Source organism: Periplaneta americana, chromosome 14 (assembly GCF_040183065.1).
Source record: "Periplaneta americana isolate PAMFEO1 chromosome 14, P.americana_PAMFEO1_priV1, whole genome shotgun sequence".
In the NCBI taxonomy this organism is placed as follows: Eukaryota; Metazoa; Arthropoda; class Insecta; order Blattodea; family Blattidae; genus Periplaneta; species Periplaneta americana.
The window spans coordinates 90,554,916-90,572,945 of NC_091130.1; the positions used below are offsets into that span (position 1 = coordinate 90,554,916).

Below are 18,030 nucleotides of genomic sequence, written 5' to 3' on the forward strand. Positions count from 1 at the left end.
CTAAACATTATTTTACAAATTCGGATCCTATTAAAAGTTTCGAGGATTCTGCAATGCGTTTAGAAACTTTACACCTTATTAGCACTGATCACTGAATTGTACTCTTCCCTTATTATTTTAAAACAGCTATGCGGACTATAAGCAAAGTAGGGAGGGAATGTTCCTACCCACCCCATATTCGTCTGATTGACAGGCGAGGGGTAAAGCAGCTGTTTTGCTAAGGCAAGTGCAGTGGTGGATTCGACACACCTTGCGCATCAGTAATTCCTCCGCTCTTATTTCTTGTTTCAAAATCTTTACAGTATTTTGTTTATAGGAAGTACACGTATCATACAATAATAAATTATGACGGCCACCTACTGTCATTGGGCAAATTATATATTTTTCAATTGTATAACTACTCCTTTATCATGTGCACAAAAAATTCTTGAACTGCCTTGTGATCGACATAATAAAGTATTTCTTTTTTAAAAACAATAAAGAAAAAAGCAAAGCTCCATTGTCATTTAACTGCACAATATATTAAAAGATACAATGCTCAACATAATAAATTGTTTCTTTTTAAAACTAATAAAGTAACTAAGCTCCATTGTCATTTAACTGGAAAACATATTAAACACAATATAATGATCAACAAAATCAATTGTTTCTTTTTTTTTTTATAAATACTAAAGAAAGTAAAACTAAGCTCCACTGTCATTTAATTTTAAAACATATTAAACAAAATACATGAGATATGAATGAAACGAAATACTACTGTAGGCCTATACTGCTGATTTTCATTTTTGTTGTTGTTGATTGCCCTCGAAATTTCTTGTTATTAACTAAAAAGGATATATTTAGCTCTAAAATAAAACAACTCAACTGTAATACTGAAACTAAATGCATGTCTGTGATCCTAGACCTGGAGATACTTTTGGTCATATTCATTTTGAAAAGAAAAACAGCTCACAACAGTAAGTTGAGCCAAACATAGATACCATACGCATTGCAAATGTGCGCAGATTAGGGAATTGTTCCTCTGGTAGGTAATCCATTTTTTCCTAAACACTTTAGTGGCGTGCTCTTTTGCATCTCTATAGTGGCTCTGATGCTTGGGTAACATCAAATACAAATGGATTATTGAACAGACACATCTCCATGTCCATTGCAGTTCTTCTGAAAATCTTTCTTGGAAAGAGAACGCATCAAGTAGGCCTAATATGCACTCAAAGTTTTAAATAGGTTCAGTTCCAGATACTACTCAATAAAAATAACAAGTATCTAAATCCTGAAAATACCATAAACATATCTTGTTTTGTATCTTTTCACATATATTACGAAAATAGCTTTTAAAATTGTAAATAAATACTTGTAAGATCACCGAAGTCAGCTTTAGCCTATGCTTCTGATTAAAGTGGCGTTTAATATTGAAGCGTTTTATATGCGCAATTTTAAACTCACATATTAAGCAACAGACTTTCTTCTTTATGTAAGTAACAAAAAATTCTTTCTGCCACTCTTCCTGAAACTGACGTCCTGAGATCGAAGCCATACCCACCACTGAATGAAGCGTGTCTAGAGAAGCACCAGGCGGAGGAGAGAGTCGGTGGAGTGGGGTAAGGCGGCTTTGAGTGCAGTGGCCCTTCGGAGCCATTTTTCCCCATGGTTGTTTTAAAACATGCTTTTCCTATTTTGATATTTCCTGACGATCTAGTTTATCCATATCATTTTTCATGACCAGAAATAAAATATAAAATATATGGCAAATCAGTAAAGCAGAAGAGACACACATCTTTCCCATCCTTTAGAAACTTAAAATACTCTTTCTACTCATCAGTATTAACCCTTGATACTTACCTGGGATCTTTTCTGTCCTCATACCATTTTTATTGTTAATATCTACATCTATATACTCCGAAACATTCCAGTAACCTAAATATGCTATCCTTGGTTATTTTAGTTTCCTTTACAAGTAAAATTATTATTTCATAATTATATATTTTTTTCATGTTTCTTGCATGGGTTTGTGGATGGCCCCAGCTGTAGAACACATCTTTATTTTCTAGTTAGAATTATTTTGCAGTGATACTGTTTTGTTGTAAGCAAAATGAACAAATGAAACAAATATAGCATAAACTGCCATGTAGGCTACAGGTAATATATTGTGGCACCAGTCTGGATTATTCTGGTTGCCTCAGGAGTGTGTGCGTGCATCTAGTGAGAAGGTAGGCGTGGCGAAATGGAAACTAGAACTTCAGTAAGAACTGTAGTGCAGTACGAAGCGAGGGAATGAGAACTAAGGTGACGGCGTGGAGCAGAGAGAGCAAGGAAGACATCTAGAAGCGTGTTTCTCTCGAAGATTGTGAATGCCACGCGAATCGAAGATTCCAGAACGTGTGGTTTAGTAATAAGAGTGCAAGTGGTCGGTCGGTCGGTCGGTCAGTCAGTCAATCTTCAAGTCTTGTCTTGACAGCAGCAAGCAAGGGGGACCTGAGTTCGACATACAAAGGACCACATCTGGGAGACTCGAGTTCGACGTGCAATGAACAGCATCTGGGGAACCTGGGTTCGACACGCAGTGAACTTGAGTGAGTGAGTCCGTAACTGTGACCGTGTCCACCAGGCGAGTGTGACGCAGCTCGGAAGACCTGAGTTCGATGTGCAGTGAACTTGAACAGTGAGCTAGAAGAATTAGGCAAGGCAAGCGTACTGTGAATTGAGAACTGACAGTTTTGTTCTGCATATAGTGCATTGTGAACATTAATTGAAATTAGGAGTACATTGTTTTTCTTCTCAATAATACACGTCATGTATTGCCATTGTCGTCATGTGGAGTGCAATAACGACTATTGTGTTGCTGTGTTGAGTGGAATACCCATTGTTGTAGGGTGAAGTATTAAGGATAAAAGTCACTTTGTTGTCGAGTGTGTGGTGGTTAAAGCAGAATAAAAGTCACAATATTGTAGGTTCAAGAGTTATTATTTGTATTTGTAAAATTAGCTTCTTGTTCTCTCTACTGCAGCAGATGAAAAGACCCCAGATAAGTAGCGTACAATTCTAGAGCAGCTAAGTTGTGAGGGTTAACTCTAGAACCACTCTTTTCAGTCATTTTATACCACCACTGAGTGCTTATGAATGTACTGATAGCACAGTGGTCACGTGACAACTCAACAGATTGCTCGGTACATAGCATTCTTGCTGATAAACCTAGAGTACATTTTTAGCAGTCCTGTTTATGAATTTAGTGAGCTTAGGAAAACAAAAGTACCTAATGTTGGTATAGGCTACAGAAAGTTCCAATCAATTTCAAGTATTTTTTTTTAAGTATAACAGCTACATTTTATACAGTTGACGTGAATATGTTAGGAGAAAATTCACAAACTATTAGGGAAGAGACGGGAATTTTATTTGCAGCAAGTAATAAGATGGGCTTGGAAATAAATCCCGAAAAAACAAAGTAGCCTATTTGACTATGTCTTGTAACCAGAACATAGTATGAAATGGATATTTATCCTTTGAAAAGATGGAAAAATTCAAGTACCTTGGAGCAACAAATATAAATGACACTCGAGAGGATATTAAACACAGAATAAATATGGAAAATGTCTGTTATTATTCAGTTGAGAAGATTTTGTCATCTAGTCTGCTTTAAAAAAAACTGAAAGTGACAATTTATAAACCAGTTACATTACTAGTTGTTCTGTATGGTTGTGAAACTTGGACTCTCACTTTGAAAGAGGGACACACGTTAAAGGTGTTCGAGAATAAGGTGCTTAGGAAAATATTTGAGGCTAAGAGGGAAGATGTTACAGGATAATAGAGAAAGTTACACAACACAGAACTGCACGCTTCATATTCTTCATGAAAGGTAATTAGGAACATTAAATCCAGATGTTTGAGATGGGCAGGGCATGTAGCATGTATGGGTGAATCCAGAAATGCATTCAGAGTGTTAGTTGGAAGACCTGAGGGAAAAAGTCCTTTGGAGAGGCCCAGACGTAGATGGGAGGATAATATTAAATGGATTTGAGGGAGGTGGGATATGATGGTAGGGATTGGATTAATCTTGCTCAGGATAGGGACCAATAGCAGTCTTATGTGAGGGCAGCAATGAACCTTGGGTTCTTTAAAAACAATTTGTAAGTTGAGTAATTATAACGACTACATTCAAATAGAAACTACAATGACGTCATACAACTTTGGTCAAGATGGAAATGCTTATGTCATATGAGATAAACCCAACAATGTGTAGAACTCCATTCCTCTACATTAGAGAAGTCCGCATATACAGATATAAAACCTATCTGTAAGACTTTACTGTAAATAATAATGTTAGTCAGTTGTGCTCTGACATCGTAGTGATACAAACAAGTGCACAATACATGTGTAACTATAGAAAGTTAATACAAGATTGGCATTACTCACATAGATGAATAAACAGCAATAACAATATTTATGGAATATAGTCTATCATTTTGGATTAGAGGTCAGCATGTCTAACTGCGAAACAGTGGGACAGGGATAGAATCCTGGTTGGGACAGGTTGCCTGGTTGAGGTTCTTTCCAGGGTTTTCCCTCAACCCATTAAGAGCAAATGTTGGGTAACTTTCGGCACCAGACCCAAGGCTCATTTCGCCATAATTATCACCTTCATCTTCATCCATCCTGCCTACTTCCATACTCATGTCATCCATCATATGGGGCTAACAGAATCCGACCTAATGGGTGCCCCAACCTCAGAACAAGATTCTTCATCATAATCGCCAAAAAGGAGACGATGCACAAATTGTTACATGCCAATATGTGCAGCATTAGAAAAAAAAATTATGGGACATTCTCATCTGCTTATATACAACATGCCAGTTATCACAAATGCCAAAAAGTAGGCGATGCACAAATTGCTACATGCCAATATGTGCAGCATCAGAAAAAAAAATATTTATGGGACATTCTCATCTGCTTATATACAACATACCAGTTATGACAAATGCCAAAAAGTAGACGCACAAATTGCTACATGCCAATATGTGCAGCATCAGAAAAAAAGAATTATGGGACCTTCTCAGCAGCTTATATACAACATACCAGTTAACTGTTAATTGTCTTTGGCTCAAAAACAGTTCTTTACTTGTCCTCTTAATAGTGCAATCTATTTTAATGGATTATTATTGGAGGACTGACTAGGAGGACAATCAGTCTGTTGCTTACTTATGCTATTTCTGCTCTCAACACTCACGCATATTTGAAAAATATTTCTTTCTATTGCTATCTCCTCCCCACTCTTCTCCCTTCTTCCCTTCCCCCTCTCCTCATCTTTCTCTGTATTTCTTGAAATTACACAAGTATACTAGAAACAAAATGCAAGTTACACTTACATTAATTTAGGTGGTCCTGTTACTTGAACTGCTGTAATACTTATCTATACTGCACCTTAATGACCTCGGCTGTGTGGATCTTACAGGGTAAATGGAAAATATTTCTATTTAACTTTGGAATACCTCTAACAGCCAAATAAATGTCGCCTCTTCACACTGCATAAGTTTCAAATAGATATCATCTGACTACTAATTTGTCATGTGGGTTGAATATCTGTAAATACTGTATATGTGTGAGAATGAATAGCTGATAATAACAATGGGATTTTTCAATGTCAAGCAGACCATTCTGCTTCGTGCAGTGGCAGAAGACGCACGTGGAAACTTTCAGCCTTAGAAAGGTTGCTTTATTCACTTGGTGAGTTTGTTCCAGATACGCATAAATCAGTTAAAACAATTTATTATATAAGATGCATTATAATTACTCAGTTCTCTGTGTGTTTTTCTAAGCTTCAATTCCATTATAATTACTTAGTTCTCTGTGTGTTTTTCTAAGCCTCAATTCCATTATAATTACTTAGTTCTCTGTGTGTTTTTCTAAGCCTCAATTCCATTATAATTACTTAGTTCTTTGTGTGTTTTTCTAAGCCTCAATTTCATTTTATTTAATTAGTTCTCAGTACGTTTTTATAAAAGTTTCATTATTAATTATTTATTTTTTGTGTTCCTTTTTGTGGAGTTTTTCTGCTTTTCGATAATAGTACTAATTCTCTTTAAATTTTCCTAAAATATCTGCACTGCTAGTCATATTTAAATTTAAATAATGGCTAGATTTCCTGATAATGTTGTCCACATATTCTCTGCTGTTCTTATGGGAAATCACATTTTGGTGCTGACAGTCTTCTGTCAAGATGCTTCTTCAACGAACTCTTCAAAGATCACGAGAAAGGTCTTCGGTTTCTCTGGGCTTCTCCACTCTCATGTTGTTTGCCGCAAGTGTGACGAAGGTATGAAAACTTGGCCAAATCTAACCTAGCATAATGGATCTGTACCAAGAGATATCAGCAGAAATCTTGTGATTTTCAGAAATCCATTTGTTACGGCTTGTGGTTTTTCAAGAGCAACAACTCACTAAGGGAAATAAAGATTTGGTTAAATATCTATGACTGATATGCAACAATTCTATCACGAGATGATCTGCGATTGCACTGAGTCAACTTCTGTATTTTTTTTTATTTTAGTAGGTTATTTTACGACACTTTATCAACATCTTAGGTTATTTAGCATTTGAATGAGATGAAGGTGATAATGGCAGTGAAATGAGTCCTGGGTTCAGCATCAATAGTTACCAAGCATTTGCTCATATTGGGTTGAGGGAAAAACCTAGAAAAAAACCTCAACCACGTAACTTGCTCCAATCGGGAATCGAACCTGGGCCACCTGGTTTCGTGGCCAGACATGCTAACCGTTACTCCACTCAACTTCTGTATGTATAGGGAGTGAGGGCAAAGTTGTTGAAATTGAACAAGAAAGGGACAACACATTTCTTATCACTGAAATCTTGTTGCGATCATTAATCTATCTTCGTAGTGCATCCAGCTATTTGCTGACAACACGTGTTCCACTATGTTTCACTATGAATTGCCTCTTCTTACAAATGATGGATAGAAAGCACGATGCTGGTTGTATATTTCAACAGCCACATTCCAAAGATGAGGTGTATTCAGTGTATATTGGAGAGAATTGTCCAAGATTACAGGGATTGCAGATTTTAGATTAGTTGTATGGATGTTTGTGAAGGGCAGTTTAAAAGGATATGTTCCATATCTTCTTCGTTATTGTCGCACCAGCAACAACTACTAGAGTCAACAAGATTAAAGCAGTGAAGATACTTCTGAGTGATAAAATGGCCTGTCCTGGCTCTTGCTAGGAAAGTTTGTATGTGTCTGGGAATGTTGCGGAACATTTGTAAATCATTAGGTTTCTTTTGTATGTTTTGAAGAACTTTGCCTTTATCAGAAGAAAGCCATAATTCGACCCATAAATTTACTAAATGAGAATTAACTGCAGAATCTGCGCAGGATTGGGATTATTATTGCATTTTTCCAATTTTTAAGATAAAATCCTGTTTTCCAAATGTCATTAAATAATTTAAGGATTTCTTCTCTGAAGCCAAGTGAAGTATTTATTAGCACACTATTGCAATCATTAAGCAATTTATACTTCTAGGTGCAACTGTGATTACTGATTGCTGGGCATCATACAACTGTTTGAAGGAAGGGGGATACATCCACATGACAGTTAATTATTCACTTACTTTCGTTGATGAGAAAACTGGTGCCCACATCAATACTAGTAGAGAGCAAGTGGCAGCATGTTAAGGTAACCCTGCTCCCATACAACAAACAGGTTAAAGTACGATTTCTTTCTGGCATACTACTTGTTCAGGAAAAAAACTTTGGCCAATGCTGTTGACCCATTTTGTAAATTCATGGAGATGATCACAAGGACAGAGTGGTGTCAGTAAGATGTAGTTTCCACAACATTAATTGCTGATGGGGGAGGCAGAACATCGGTATTGGGGCAGCAGTTCGTAATATTAACCAGTGACAATAAGCACATTGAACACTACTGGATTTAATAGACCTACAAACAGGGGGAGTGGATGCTGTACTATCAACATGTGTGTTGCAACAGTTACCTTTCTTCAAATTCAATACCTCATTAGGCATGTTCCAATGTTCTTCCACAGTCTCACACACATACTACTGTTTCAACTGTTATTCACAGCTTATTTCATTTCGTTCATTAGACACACTTAAAATTTACAGCAAATTGTATTTATCCTAATTCCATCTTCTCCATATCCACATTTCAAATGCTTCTAGTTACTTCTCTTCACTTCGTCGTAATGTCCATGTTTCTGGTTTCTGTCGCACGCACGCATGCACTCACAGACAAATTGTATTATAATAAACATTTATTTTATAAAACCAATATAAAATACCCTCTGATTAAGGTTCTATCTGATATGAACATTTATGATCAGCAGTACGAGGTATGATCATTAAATTCCGAAACTGTGCTTGATGTGGGAGAAGGGATCATGTGATTGACGCGCGCATGCAGCAGTGACACTAGACGACCTTGTAGAGATGCAACGCAAAGTTTCAAAGAGCTATCTTCATTGAGACCTGTGTTACACAAGGTTCTGTTAGCACGTGCATCCACGCACTTGCGAAATCACGATGGACTCGACACTGGAGCAGAGATCCAACATCAAATTCTTCGTGAAATCAGCAACTGAAACCCATGGAATGTTGAAGCAAGCCTATGGGAACAAAGCAGTGAGTCAGGAGAGGTGTTTTGAGTGACATTCGAATTTCAGAAATGGCAGAACATAGCTGGAGAACGACAAGAGGCCAAGTCGACCACACACGTGCAATACTGCCCAGAATGTCGAAAAAATTCGAAAAATTGTGCATAATGATCCTCACGTCCATTTGACTCTGGACAGAGAACAAATGGATGCTTCATGACGACGATGCTCCAGCTCACAGAGCTCTCTCAACACGCCAGTTTTGCACCCGTAACAAGATGGTCGTCGTTCCTCACCCCTGTACTCACCAGATTTTGCCCCCTGCGACTTTTTTTTTTGTTTCCGAAGGTGAAATTGAAACTAAAGGGTCGCCGTTTTGGCACAGTGGAGGAAATCCAACGCAAATCGCAGAAGGTGCTTGACAGGCTTCAAGAACACGTCTTCCAGGAGGAATTCCAAAAATGGCAGACACGTTGGGATCAGTGTGTAGCTGCCCAAGGGGACTACTTTGAAGGGGATGGCAGCCAAATTTAAATCAGGTAATTTTATTTCCATTTATGGGACAGGTCTCGGAATTTAATGATCACACCTCATACATCTCACTTGACATGTCTGTCAGAGGAAGAACAATTGTTTTTATACATCTGAAGTCTGACTAGTGTAATTTGTTACTAGTCAGCGATGTATGCAATGGAGGGAGAAAGGAACTGGCCACCTTACCCCATTATCTCCTTACTTAGTTGCCTCATGAGTTATTGGTATTACTTATGAGGTTCCAACCTGTCTTCGGATAGTTGACTAAACAACAACAATATAAAACATATTCAAAATTATTAAAGTGGATTGAAGGAATAATGCACAATGAAACTGAGACATGACTAAATCAGGGGTGTCAAATTTAAATTGGTATGTGGGTCATATAACGTAATCAAGAAAGCGCGGCAGGTTCCTGATTGAGATAAGAAAATTTCAATGTGGGATTATAAGCCTATGTCGTTTTACTGAAATCATATAAATGCTACTTTATTATAATGTTACATAAGTGAAAGTGCTACAAAAAAAATTACAATAAAAGAACAGACAAATGCTACTATGTAAGCATGGAATTAAAAAAGTTTACAAATGGGAAAAAGAATTATCTTGTAAATGTAAACTTCATCTTACTATGTTGGATGACGTATATACGTGACATATTAATAAATTTTAAATACTTATATAGTCACAATCATGCCATGGTATGAAAGAAAAATTTCACAACCTCGAGCGGGACTCGAACCTGCGACTTCCTGTACTCCGGTCAGGCGCTCTACCAACTGAGCTATCGAGTTCATTTCACGCCAAAGGCTCGAAATTCTCCTCTCATACTGTCCATAGCGTCTGATCTAGTCAGCACTGCTTATGGGTGGAAAGAAGAGCTTGAGGCTTTGGGCCCCTGAGACCTATCAGGCTACTTGTCAGCGAAATGGGACTGACTCTATAAGTGACTGAGGCAGGATGGCCCATTTGACAGCGTCAGATTCATGATGTCACCCAGGACTTAGGCAATTATCGCATATACAGAAAACCCCTCTTAACCAAAATCCAGCTTATCTGAAACAATGTAGCAAAAAAAAAAAGTTTTGTTCATCCCCTGTAACATGGCTACAAATTTAACATGGCTACAAATTTAAGTGTCAATGTTCTCACAGCAATGATGCATCTGTTTTCCACTTCCATCCTCCAAATACTTGTTTTGTATAGTATCGGCGGTAACCGAGTGAGACGTTCTTTTCGCTCCCCCCTCCTCCCACTTACCCACGAATTACAGGATTATGATGTATGCATTCGAAGCAAGTTTCCAATTTCTCATTCATTTTAGTTGTGTTGCAATTATCGCATTATCGGTAGTCTTATTTTTAGGTTATTCAAGTGCAATGTCGAGTAAAAGAAAATGTGTTGTTATATCCATAAAGGATAAGTTAGAAGCCATGAGACATATGGAAATTCAATGAATTTAATATTGTAATTGCACATCAATTTTTGTTTATAATTTACATGCTTAATGATCTCTTTTCCTCTCCACTTTTACCTAAAATATTTCTCATTGATTATATGAAAAATCACGTTATCTGAAATGGCTCTGCCCCCATTATTTTGGATAAACGGAGTTCTACTGTATAGGGTGCACAATGGGCCACAGACAATCCCGGGTTCAGCCCTTGTAAAGCCAGTCAGCCAATCTCATCCTTGGTCGAGTCAGAGAGATCACACACCCATGTTAAGAGGTAACAGCACTTTCACAATAGTGCAACCTCGACATAGTAGTACGATTCGAGACAGTGACTACTTCCTGACCCAGGTTTAAAATTTCTGGGCAAGAACAGCATTACAGAGTGGACTGTAGGGGACTTTGGTACTACTATTCCAGGTAGGTTTGCTCAGCAGAATATTTTGAAAGAGAATGGAGGACCTACACCACATTCAAACCAATATGTATCTAATAAGATTATGACACGTGCATAACGCCTGTTTGTTGACGAAATAATACTGAAGCACATAAGAAAATGCACAGAAGCTGAGGTCGAAAGGATTCTTGGAAACAACTCCTTAATTTTGAGTTTAGAAAAGGTTTATATATATATTTTTTGCTTTATTATAAGTACAGACTTGTTTTAGGAACCAAGAGCATTGAGATAGATGAACTGTGGTCTGAAACGTGGGGGCCCCCATTATTCAATGGAACAATGATTAGAAACAGGCGGGGAGATTCAATTCCTGCATTTTGATCTAATGTAGGAAGCACGAATTCTTTTTGCCAGGGAAGTAAGAGAAACAGTAAAATATATTATATTGAATAACATAATTCATTGTAAAGTTACCAGGCGAATAAGAGAAACATTCAAGTATTATCAAATATTGCTTATTTTGTTATTTAACATTGTACTGTGTATAGGTATACTATCAGAAGCAGTCAAAATGTATATAAATGGTTCCGACAGTTCTAGTGTTAAAATAAGGTTGTCCTTCCAGACAGAATCATAGGCACTAATAAAGTCGAAGAAAATCATTGTCAAAACATTGCTTTTATCTAAAGCATCCTTGATATGCTGGCCTAGTTTTGTGTCTGTTGGCTTGTACATCTATTTATTTGAAATCCTGCCTGTTCATTTGAAAGCATACTAAGATTTTCACGGAACCAATTAAACCTTCTATCCACCATCCTTTCCATAGTTTTTGTCATTATGCTGAGCAGAGATACGGGTCTCTAGTTCTCAATGTGTGATGCATCCTTGCCCTGTAATAACTGCTTTTTTCCATTGAGATGGGATGATGCCTGTCTTTCAAATTTTGTTGAACCATAGAAAAACTGACTTCTTAGTTTCACTATCCAAATGTCTGATGAACTCACTATGAATTCCATCTTCACAAGGGGACTTCTTGGTTTTTTAAATCCTTTATAGCAAATCAGAGTTCCTGGTAACAAAAGTCAGCAACAGAGACTGGATAGGAACTTGGACCTTTGGAATTATTTAATTCCTTTTTGCTGTGTGTGTTATTTGTTTCTTAATATCTCTTGACATCTTTACTGCATACGAACTCTTCTTTTGACTAATAGAGTAATGTTTTACAAATGCGGTTGCTGAACTCTTCTATTGATTATTAGAGTAATGTTTTACAAATGCAGTTGCTATGTCTTGATCAGAGGTCAGAGTTTTATTTCTATTATTAATTGGTTGCTTTATCATGACTGATGTCTTATTTTGAATTTTGTTGAAGAATCTATTAATAAAACCATTATTGTCTTGAAAGTTTGAAGAAATTTATGAAATGCTCGTCTTTTGGCTTTGGATATTGCCCGCTTGTCTCCATTTCATTATAATTATGTATGTTCCTGGCTCTTAGCCTTAGCCAGTTTTCTTTTGGCTTCGCAGTCTTGTTTTAGAATACCAAAATTACTATTCCAGAAACAATTGAAATATCCAACTTTACCTCTTGGGATGAAGTCTTTTGCAGATATGATTATTTGTTTACTATTATACTAGGATATTGTGAAAAATCAATCTTACTTGCAGACAGCTCCTTTTCTATAAAGATGTAAATTTACACCAATCTGCTATTTTGAAGTTCCAGAAGGCTCTCATTGTATTAGTTTTCAATTGTCCTTTCTGTGAGGAAGTTTGATTATGGCTATAACAGGTCTGTGTTCTGATCCTGGGTCATCTATGATCATTCTTTCGATGTTCGAAAATATATCTGAGGATGCAAGGATGAGATATGGTGTAGTTTGAGTACCATTGTAGTGCAGGTATGTGTGGGTGTTGTTTTTAGTATACACAAGTTGTAAGTTAGACACGTTGAAAATATCTTCTATTTCATTTCCTGATGCATTGGTGTGAGCATAACTCCAAACAAGGGAGTGACCACTGAAATCACCAAGGAATATAATGTTATTTATAAAGTTTAAACTGGAGAAGTCAGGTTTGTTGTTTGGGAGATTATATACAGCACAGATTTTGTAATGACAGCCATTTTTCCACACATCCAATTTGGTGATTTCACTTTTATCTGTGTCATTAGTGGATATGATGAAATTCTCATCTGAACGTAAAAGACCCGTGGACAACTGGTGGAACAGGACCAGAACTGTCTCTGTTTGCTTGTATGCACTTTTGATGATATTCATATTATACAACAAAGGAAAACATAAGACAATTTAACTGCAGTATGGATACTGTTTGAAGACTTTGTTGTGAGCTTACTGAACCCCTTATGAGTATGTAACAGTTGATGAAATGCTGGAATCCATCAGGGGAAGATATTTCTTTTGGTGTTTTATGCCTAAGAAACCTGCAAAATATGGAATAAAGGTATTTCCTTTGGCAGATGCTCGTGTCTTCTATACAGTAAAAATGGACATATATCCAGGAACCCAACAGCCAACAGGAAGACCCTATCTTCTGAACAACAGTTAACATGCAGTTAAGAAAATCTAATCCAACCTATTCATAAATTTGGCAGGAACATAACGGGCAACTTTTTCACGTCAGTTCCTTTAGCTTTAGATCTTCTATCAAATCATGGCATAACAATGGTTGGCACTCTAACAATTTCTAATATCATGATTTTATATAATAATAATAATAATAATAATAATAATAATAATAATAATAATAATAATAATAATAATAATAACAATAACAATAACAATACCGAATTTTTTGCGTTTCTAAATTCATTCAAATATAACACTGCATAATTTCACTTCTAACAACTTACATAAGTACACTCCATGAAACCCATGAAATAATTTAACAACACTGCCACGTTGCGGGTAGCAGATAGTATAGCAAGTTAGGACATGCTATTAAATGTAAAGACATGTATATTTATTCAACAAAAGTTTTACTTACAGCAGCTGCTTGTGCAGTTTTTTGTTTCTCCTTAGCAATCCTTTCTGCTCTGCGTGTCGCCACCTCTATTGGAGTAAGAGGTTGATCATATGTTATTCCATTGTCCGCTAAAACAGCAGCATGTTTGGGATTTCTCATAGTAGGGTTCACCAAAAGTGGTTTTACAGTTGGTGTTCGTTTATTTGATACTGCCTTGATTGTCTCAAATCGCTGTGTATACAATTGCGTGTAAGTTCCATTATTATCTTGGATGTATAATTGTGATGTTCTCATTGGGCGATTTGTTTTTGTCTGTGGAGGAAGTTTATACATTCCCTTCGTCTTCTTTTGTTTCTTTGGATTTGAATCATAGAAAATTTTACCTTCTTCTCTAGGCACAATTATTGTATCATATCTGAAAATAGAACATTACAATTAAAAAAAACCTGCACACTACATTCAAAGCCAAATAAGATAACTTTTTAAATACATCATCACGCAATGTTAAAAACCATGTTTATCCAACTTAAGAGATCATACACTGATAAAACTATATACATGTTTACTCTACACACAAATCAGCATTGTTCTGCACTCTTTGTCCTAAAAGCCTGTTGTCATATACATAAAAAGCGTGGTAAATTGTTACATTACACTGAACAAAAGAGTGTTGTTGCCAGTAAGAATACAATAAAATTACATTGTTTTGCTATAGTGTAGCTACACAAGTAGCTACACTATATAAAATAACAGGATGAAAGAAACACAGAACAGGGAGATAACACATACAGGTAGTTATAAACATTATAGTTTTAAGAAAGAGAAATAAATATTAACATTCAAGTTATACATACTTTCTTATTAAATATTTCAACAGTATATATTGCCAAATTTCTTTATGGGAGTGTGCATGGAAAATGTGAAATGTTGGTGTAAAGGATGTCTGTTGAGATAAAATCACAATTAAGTGCACAATCTATACCCAAACCATTTTTATTTGCATTCGCAACCCTTCCCATGACAAAACTGAAGAATGCTGTGTGGTAGCCTTCTGGACCAATCAGGAAGTAGCATTTTGTATCGGCTGCTGCTGCTAGGTGAAGTAGTGTTTTGCTGTGCTATCATTTTGTTACATGCTGTATTATGGTGTTATCGTTCTCAGAACAACTTCTTTTTTGCGACATTTCACAGCAATGCTACATATTATTTACAACACTAATACATAAATTACGCACCATCTGTATCAATGACTAAAAAGTGATACCTCGCATCTATAAAAATGGTCATTTACTTCAACAAAATTACTATAGATTAACTTCTTCTTCATCTATCCCTTGTGCCTTGCAACGTCGGGTCCTCCTCCCATTTCTTATATCTCTCCCTGTCCAATGCCAATCTTCTTATTTCCCAGATTTCCTTCCCTCTTCTCCTCACCACATCATTAACGTATTGTTCCCATTCTATTCTTGGTCTACCCCCCCTCCTTTTACCTTCTACTCTTGATTCGAATACTTCTTTCAAGTTCCTCTGATCTCCCATTCTAACCAGATGTCCAAACCAATTCAGTTGTTTCCTTTCAATTTGTTCTACTACTGGTGCCTGCTGTAGTTAATTTCTAATATTTATATTTCTAACTCTATCTCTCTTAGTTTTCCCAACTACTTTTCTCAGATATTTCATTTCTGATACGGTCACCCTACTTTTATGCTTATCCATCATTGCCCAAGTCTCAGCACCATATAGTACAGGTAAATATACTGTTTCATAAATCTGCATTTTTGTTTTCTTGTTTACTTCGCTCTTTCCAATAATTGTATTATTTAGATTATAATAAACTTGATTTGCTTTTCTAATTCGATTGTTTATTTCTTTGTCTAGTTTGCCAACGTCATTTATTATTGTTCCTAAATACTTATAACTATTTACTTGTTCTAATGTTTGATCTTTCTATTTTATTTCGAAATTTATCTTTTCCCCTCCAATCTTCAATATTTTGCTTTTACTAATATTCACAGCCATACCTCGTTTTTCTAAGGTACTTGCCCATTCTATAACTGCATTCTGAAGGTCTTTAACATTATTATTAATCAAAACAATATCATCTGCATATATCAGTGATTGCAGGTATATAGGTCTAAGTTTCCAATTTCCAATTCTATATCTTCTTGTTCGTCTTCTGCATTGTTTTATGATTTGATCCATGAATGTTATAAATAATAATGGGCTTAGACTGTCTCTTTGTTTCATTCCTTTTTCCATTCTAAAATTTCCACTCTGTTGTCCGTTTATTCTTACTGACCCTTGCACTTTCATATATATACTTTTAATTACATTTATTAATTTCTTATTTACTTCTAAATTATGTAGTGATTTCCATATTTCTTTTTTTGGTACTCTATCGAATGCTGATTTTAGATCTAGGAAAGCTAAATACACATCTTTTCCTATCATTGTTCTCAATGTACAAATATGATCCTGGGTTTGTCTTAATGGTCGGAATGCTGCTTGTTCTTCTTCTAACTTTCCTTCTACTTCCCTTCTAAGTCTGCTTTCCACTATTCTGGTATATAGTTTAAAGACAACAGAGGAAAGGCATATAGCTCTGTAGTTCTCACATTTTGTACTAATTCCATTTTTAAAAATGGGAATTATATAATTATATTCCCAATTATTTGGTATTCTTTCTTCATTCCATGCTTGTTGGAAGATCTTTCTTAGCCATACTATAACCCATCTTCCTCCATATTTGATCATTTCCGGTGTTATACTGTCTGGTCCAGCTGCTTTTCCTAGTTTCATGCTATCTATAGATATTTCAGTATCTATTTCATCTACATTGTTGTTTTCATTTTCATTAAAATTATTCTCTACGTCGTCTTCTTCTTCCACTTCATTCGTTTCTTCCTCTTTAAAAATATCTTCATAATACTCCCTCCATGTATCAAGAATTTTAGGTGTATCAGTAATAAATTTATTCTGTTTATCCTATATGTTTCTTATGCTTTTTCCTGTCTTTCCACGTAGTCCCTTAATTAATGTCCAAAATTTTCTTTTATTATCTCTAAAATTATTTTCTATTTCATTCCCAAACTTTTCCCATGTTTGTTCTTTGGCCTTTCGAACTTCTATTTTGGCTTCATTTCTTGCTGTTACATAACTCTGCCAATCCTCTCTTGTCTTTGTTTCACAATATCTCTTCCATATCATTTTTCTTCTGTTTTACTTTCTGTTTAACTTCTTCATTCCACCATTTTGTATGTTTAATCCTTTTAATCCTTGAACTGTTTTCTTCCCACATACTTCTTCCTATAGATTAACTAATTATTATATTCACAAAATTTAACAACTAACTAATATTTTGTTTCTGAGTAGAAGATCTTGCAAAGCAGAAATATATATATCAGTTTGTCTACTTTGAGAAAATTAATTGTTAAAATAGTTTCCTGATTCACCTGCAAATTTACAGATACCAGGTATCACTTCTTAGCCATTGTATTGTTTCCTCAACACATTCAGAAACTGTTTTGCTACCACCTGCAAAGGGAGTCTTCTGATCACAATGTCGAGTCCATCTTATCGTTTGACATATTTTCTGTTTTAACATCAACAGCTAGATGCTAGTTGTGTTCCCTCTCCCACGTGCCCTTCCCTTTCACACTCTGACTACTCATTGCACCAGCCAGCTATGAAGCCAGTTGTTCAGAAAGTTTGCTTTGTGACTGACACTCTACAGACTCCATGGACAGACCATAGCAGCAGAAAGTGTGAAAATGGTGTCCAATTTGAAGATCCAGACAAAGAAAGCATGTCAAATGAGACACTCTGTATTTTGTTTTGGGCTTTAAATTGTATTTCCTTTGAATGTAGCTGACTTACTGACTTTCACGTCCCCTTCTCCTAGTCTTACAGGTTGGAGTTAATTTCATTAACTAATTCATGAGTGCTTATACATTGTTTGTATATTCGTTCTATAACAAAAAAAAAAAATGTTTAGTTGAACCTGACGTAAATGATTTATCTATCCACAGGCGTGATATATATTGTG

The 18,030-nt window shown here is 35.9% G+C and overlaps 1 protein-coding gene across 5 annotated transcripts in view; it reads right to left on the reverse strand.

The window, feature by feature from the left end:
* The window catches only part of dom (domino helicase), a 689,640-nt gene that overhangs the window by 104,058 nt on the left and 567,552 nt on the right, over positions 1–18,030 (reverse strand). For all 5 annotated transcript variants that reach the window (XM_069845730.1, XM_069845733.1, XM_069845731.1 and 2 more), the window contains one exon: positions 14,007–14,400. In XM_069845730.1, the coding sequence (XP_069701831.1) occupies positions 14,007–14,400 (394 nt within the window). The remainder of the gene's footprint in view (positions 1–14,006; positions 14,401–18,030) is intronic.